A 5696-nucleotide genomic window follows, 5' to 3' on the forward strand; every position below is an offset into this window, starting at 1 on the left:
AATGCATGTACATTTCATTATTGTTATCTTTTGCCAAATATGGAATTGTTTTTGGCTATCCAACATAGTGGTCAAAACATGTTTCAAGGAACATGTTAAAGATAAAGGAGTGATCATTGGACATCAATATCTAGATATTGCACTTTAATGAGATTTGCAACATTTATCCATGATCTTTGTTAATTCTACACAATCATTTAGCTACATAACTTCACTAAGTAGTCTCAAGACAATGATGGGCTTACATCATAGATAATGGCCTTGCCCCGGAAGATAGAGAATTATTTTGTTGAAGCCTACTCTTGAGGCCTTGATAACTCAAAGCAAAAGCTAACCTTTCTCATTAAAACATCATCCCTATATTGTTCATAATACGTGTACTAAAAGAAATATATAATCCCATGATCTACTTCAAAATAAGGAAACGTTGATACAAGTAATTGACAAGCCTTTTAGGATCAGATTAGTAGGTATTCTAAAATTGTGTTAACCATTTCTAAAAGGTTAATGGTTCGATCGTATATTTTATCCTCCCAATTACTTCGCAGAGAAGTGCAAATCGCATCTTTAGTCCTCTCCATCCCACAAATCCGGACTTCTATATATACCACTACCTCGCACGAATGGGCCACTGACGTTTCTTTGTTGTTCTATCATTCCAATCTTCTCATGATCCTCTTTTGTGAGACTCCATCCAAAGACTTGAAAATTTTCAATAATTCTTTCCTTCTTGTAGCTCTTTGGAAGGACACTAACACCTTGATCCAAATCCCATCTTAAGACCACCTGTAAACAAAAAATCAAAGCATCCATACACAGTTTCCAACGATTACAGCCGAATATGACATAAAGATGATCGGAAATAACCACATATTTGAGACAAAAATTGCAGGCAGGACCTGAGCAGGAGTTTTGCCATGTTTGCCTGCAATTTCCTTGATTGTTGGATGATCAATCACTGCAGAAGTACCCCATACTGTCTGGGGAGCTCCCATTGGAGACCAGGCACTGACATGAACATTAACTTTGTTGCAAGTCTCCCTTAACTTTTTCTGCTGCCATCTTGGATGCATTTCAACCTGCAAAAGAAGAATAGGCCAAGAGTTGAAACACCGCATAAAGAAGACAATTACGTATGCATTTCAACCTGCAAAACAAGAACAGTCCAAGAGTTGAACGCACTGCACAAAAAAGTTCAACCTGCAGAAGAAGAATAGGTCAAGAGTTGAAAGCACTGCACAAAGAACACAGTTATATACTTATGACATTTGCGATTACCAAAAATAGCCATCATGAACATCTACTTACAAACACATAGACTAGTATGCCAACTTTCATATGGCCCGTTACCTGATGTTAGCAGTGACAGCCCCATACATATCAGTTATCTACTTCTTGGCAACATCTATTGTAGCTCAGTAATTATATACTCACGTAACACCTTCTAACATGGGCATAATGTCAGACGTTCCAATATCAGAAAAACGCTCTCGAGGAGTATATTCCAGATTATTGGTATTGAGCTAACATCTTCATGCAGGGTGAGATGTTTTTCTGTTGTACTGATTATTCTCCGATTATTGACACCTTCGTGCAAGGTCTGATGTCTTTCTGTCATATATTCCCCTTGTTTTATATATCAAGCTGTGCTTAGTTACAAGAAAATAAAATCTAAGATATCTTACATCTACTTTGCTTATTTAGAACGAAAAAAAACCCATCACCTGGTTCACTGCTGGAGGAATCTTAGCAAACTCAAGCAAATCCATAATTTTCTTGGAGGAAAAATTGCTGACACCTATGGCTTTTGTCAGCCCAAGCTCCATGCATCTCTCCATAGTTTGCCATGCCTCCTTGATATCTAAAGGCTGTATGTCATCTAGAGATGGCCGATGACCAACGCCTGGTGTAAATTTGAGGGGCCAGTGGATGAGGTACAGATCCAAATATTCCAGCTGCAACACACTGGAAACCGCATGAACGTGGAAGTGAATGATTACGGGCATCTTTCAATCTGCAATGCATAGATACTACAGAAAGATATTGGAAGCGAATTTCAACTGCATTCCGTACGATTCATGTGTATATCTAGTTCACAACCTGCTGCTGTAGATTGTATTTTCTGTTTGATTACCTTAAGCTTCTTTTAATGGCAGCCAGGATCATATCGTCCATGTCAAGAGCATGAGACTTTGCAAGTAACTTTAATCTTCTATTTGATTACCTTAAGCTTCTTTTAATGGCAGCCAGGATATCGTCCATCTCGGAGCACCAGACTTTGGAAGTGACAAAGACATCCTCACGTTTCGCAGTCCCAGCTTCAAACGCTTCCTTGAGCGCCAGGCCCAGCGCTTCTTCACTCTGGTATAGGCTGGCAGTATCGAAGTGCCGATAGCCGGTCTAAACAACGCAAAGCACAGCACAATTACAAATCAAGTAGGAGAAGTCAGATGCCATTGCCAGAAAGCAGAAGAAAACGAGAAAAACGGTCGGTAAAGAGATGTAAATGCAATCAGAAGCTCTGCCACAATACAGAAAACGGAGGAGAAAATTCGAGAAACCAAATTTCTTTGCCACAAACGAGAAGAAGACTGAAGCACAAAGAAGTAGGTGAAATCGGATTACATTGCAACAAGACAGACAAGAGAAGGAAAACTGAAGATGTAAGGGGAAGAATCAGATTCCTTTGCCACAAATCGGAGGAAGAAGAAAGACAATAGTGCACAGAAGCAGGAAATTTGAGATTTCTTTGCTACAAAGTCCAACATCCAGGATAGCAAGGCCATGGGATGAAGAGATTGGGAGGAGAACTTATGCCGCAGCACCTCGATGGCATGGGCTAGGGCGGCCGTCTTGTCTTCTAAGGCGTAATGGAAGTCACCGGCGGTCCCGAAGCCTAAAAGCGGGATAGAAGCTCCTGTGTTGAGGCGTACTATCTGCTGCTGCCCCGCCATGCTTGCTCAACGCCGGATGATGGTAATGGAAAAGGGGATTTCGATATGTACAGTGCCATGTAACATGTTATAAAGAATAGTAGAATGAAGAATCGCAAGGTGTCGCATGCAAGGTGAGACTTTTGTGGTTCCTCAGGAATGGGATTTGCTTATCAACGGGGTAGGCTATCAACCATATGTCTACAACCCACCAAAAACATGCAAGACAAATACACATAATGTCTTTAGAATTGAAGGGGTGTTTGGGTGTGTCTTCATCTCAAGGAGAAAAATGTAGAGTTTTGTGCTCGTGAGTTTTTTTTCCCCAATCAATCGAAGCAACTCCCTTGGAATTTTGTGGAGGTGCATATGGGTGTGTGTGTGTGTGTGTGTGTGTGTGTGTGTGTTATCTCAAGAAAAAAACTTGTGCTATATGGACTTTTGTGCTCGTGAGGTGTTTTTCCTCAATGAATCGAAACAACTCTGCTCGAGTTTTGTCCTTGCAAACAACTTTTTCCCCAGTCAAATGTTTCGTGCTTGCAAAAATCAAAAACCTTACAATCAACCAAAATTATTTCAAACTTTTACCATAAACAACTTCCACCGAGACATAGTCAAGCATAAAATCCAAAATGCATAAACTAGCATATGCCTTTGTGATGCACATCCATATGGTTTATGCATACGAATACTATTAAAAAGTACATTGCTTTTCATCCTTATAATTTTGAATACATGCAAATTCTATTAGAAAATCCATGCAAAAACAACTAATAAACATAGAATGATAAGAAAAACAACAATGCAATATAAACTTATACAAACAAGTAAAATCGGACATTTTTGGTGTTCGTGTACTAATCAATTGATTAGATTCCAACCATCTGTTAGTAAGCACTTGGACACAAATAGATAATATTGCTAATAAATAATGAATTATAAGATGAGGGAGTGACTAGTTCAAAAGGATAGATAGCCTAATCAATTCTTGTAACATTTGAGGTTATTCCCCCCCAGTCATGTGTGAATTGGGGCTTTGGAGGGGGGAATCTTTAAAGGTTATAATGCCTTTAGTTTCTTTAATAAAGGTTAAAAAGCTTACCTTTTTAACCTTACCTCAATTGCCAATCGCCATTGATGCTAGTCACTAATACCATCTTCTCGAGCTCCATGTAAATCCATCGTCCTCACCATCTCCTCGCTAGCTTCAACGCTAACCACCTTGAAATGAACAACACTTTCTTCTTAATTACCACACAAGTGGTTGACACACAATCCCCGAGCTAACATGAGCAGACAAAGAGAGCTCTCGATAGTGATAACATCAAGGGGAGACAGAGGGGCTATTATCCATAACTTAAGGTTGTAAAATTCTTCACCTTATGGCCCTTAAGGTAGTCCCTTATTTTTGTTTGAGCACGCAGAGAGAGAGAGAGAGAGAGAAGAAAGGAGGTCTTCCTAGAAAGATTAAAAAGGCAAGCCGTATGTAAAAGCTTTAGAGTCTTGTGAAAGTACCATCACGATAATAAGCTCAAGGACAACATGGTGATGCCTCGAACTTGACTACTTCATCAAGGGACTAGCCTAATTCCTACGATCCCAAGATGGACTTCCTGGAGGAAGGCCTTGATGCTTGACAAGGATAGAGTGGTGGATTGTGTGCTAAGTTTTGGATAGGAGTTTAGGATTAAGGGATGAAATTCTGGTTTGGCGTTGCACCTTAAAGAAGGCACATGATATTAAATACATTGTTTTGTAACTGCTTTCAAAGCATTGTTTGACATTTTCTTTGTATATGTGACCATAACTTATATAAAGGAACCAATGTTTGATGAATAATTAAGGAAGTTATCTTTGCATGTCAAACATAAATGTATTAGGATAATTAGATAACTAAAATACACCCCCGAGGAAAGCAAGAGGATAGATCCCCTCAACAAGTCCATTCTATGGATAGGTGGTCTTAATGAGCTCAAAGTTTTCCTTCAATGCACTAGATTTAGAAAGCGGTTGAATGCGTGATTGCCTAGTGTATTGTCTTTGACCTTGATCAATATCATTTCAGGAGACCAGAGCTAAGACTACACTCTACAGGTACAGGAGTTGACACGAATCAATGTGAATCACTCCCCCTTGTTTCTCACTCATTATGAACCAAGTGCGACATTGATATGCTTCAATTTGAGTTGACTTATGCATACAATGGCTAAAGGATTAATGATTAATGCTAGTTAAGTTGATAGGTGACCTTAGCATCGAATTAGAAACCTGGATTCAAGTTGATCCTTATGGGTTATGTGGCTAGAACCTTTTGTTGTTGCAGAGTGGACTTAAGAGAGCCTAGGTGACAAATCTCATGTTATTATAAGCAGCATTGGGTGGTGTTGCTTAGGATTTGGACAATAGGGATACCACATCCTAAGCAAAACTCTATAGTTTAATTGATATTTATATTTTCTTTGTAATTAGATAGAAGATAAGAATGTATGTATGTATGTGAACAATACATTATAATATAGGATTGCAAAGTATGACTTTTGTTATGGGGAAAGTTGGGCCCTATCATGTTTTTTCTCTTGTCCTTTCTAAATTTCTTAACCTATTCAATTCTTCGATATTTCATAATGTTGTTTGTATTTAATATTTGTGATGTTAGATTTATCATGTGGTGCACTTTGCAATAGTGGTATCACAACTTGGCTACACTCCAACTTTTAATCATTTTGTATCTTATGTAAGGGCAAGTACTATAGTATAGTCAAG

At 38.7% G+C, this 5696-nt stretch overlaps 1 protein-coding gene across 1 annotated transcript; it reads right to left on the reverse strand.

Moving 5' to 3' along the window:
• Nucleotides 1-318: 318 nt before the first annotated feature.
• LOC148036319 (non-functional NADPH-dependent codeinone reductase 2-like) lies at nucleotides 319-3092 on the reverse strand. Its single transcript, XM_087678313.1, has 5 exons — nucleotides 2826-3092; nucleotides 2225-2400; nucleotides 1725-1965; nucleotides 900-1079; nucleotides 319-786 (listed from the first exon to the last, which is right to left on the reverse strand). Exons 1-5 carry the CDS (start codon nucleotides 2952-2954, stop codon nucleotides 568-570), a joined length of 945 nt encoding a protein of 314 aa, XP_087534439.1. The 5' UTR covers nucleotides 2955-3092; the 3' UTR covers nucleotides 319-567.
• Nucleotides 3093-5696: the final 2604 nt, after the last annotated feature.

Source organism: Lygodium microphyllum, chromosome 5 (assembly GCF_053477565.2).
Source record: "Lygodium microphyllum isolate KBCC chromosome 5, Lygodium_microphyllum_v1.1.10, whole genome shotgun sequence".
Lineage (NCBI taxonomy): Eukaryota > Viridiplantae > Streptophyta > Polypodiopsida > Schizaeales > Lygodiaceae > Lygodium > Lygodium microphyllum.

Bases quoted from the DNA above. Each gene is read 5' to 3' on its own strand.
- LOC148036319 (XM_087678313.1), bottom strand. From the start codon at position 2,954: ATGGCGGGGCAGCAGCAGATAGTACGCCTCAACACAGGAGCTTCTATC. The intron at 2,401-2,825 runs GTGCTGCGGCAT...TGCGTTGTTTAG, and splicing joins CCCTAGCCCATGCCATCGAG to ACCGGCTATCGGCACTTCGA. The intron at 1,966-2,224 runs GTAATCAAATAG...TGCGGTTTCCAG, and splicing joins GCCATTAAAAGAAGCTTAAG to TGTGTTGCAGCTGGAATATT.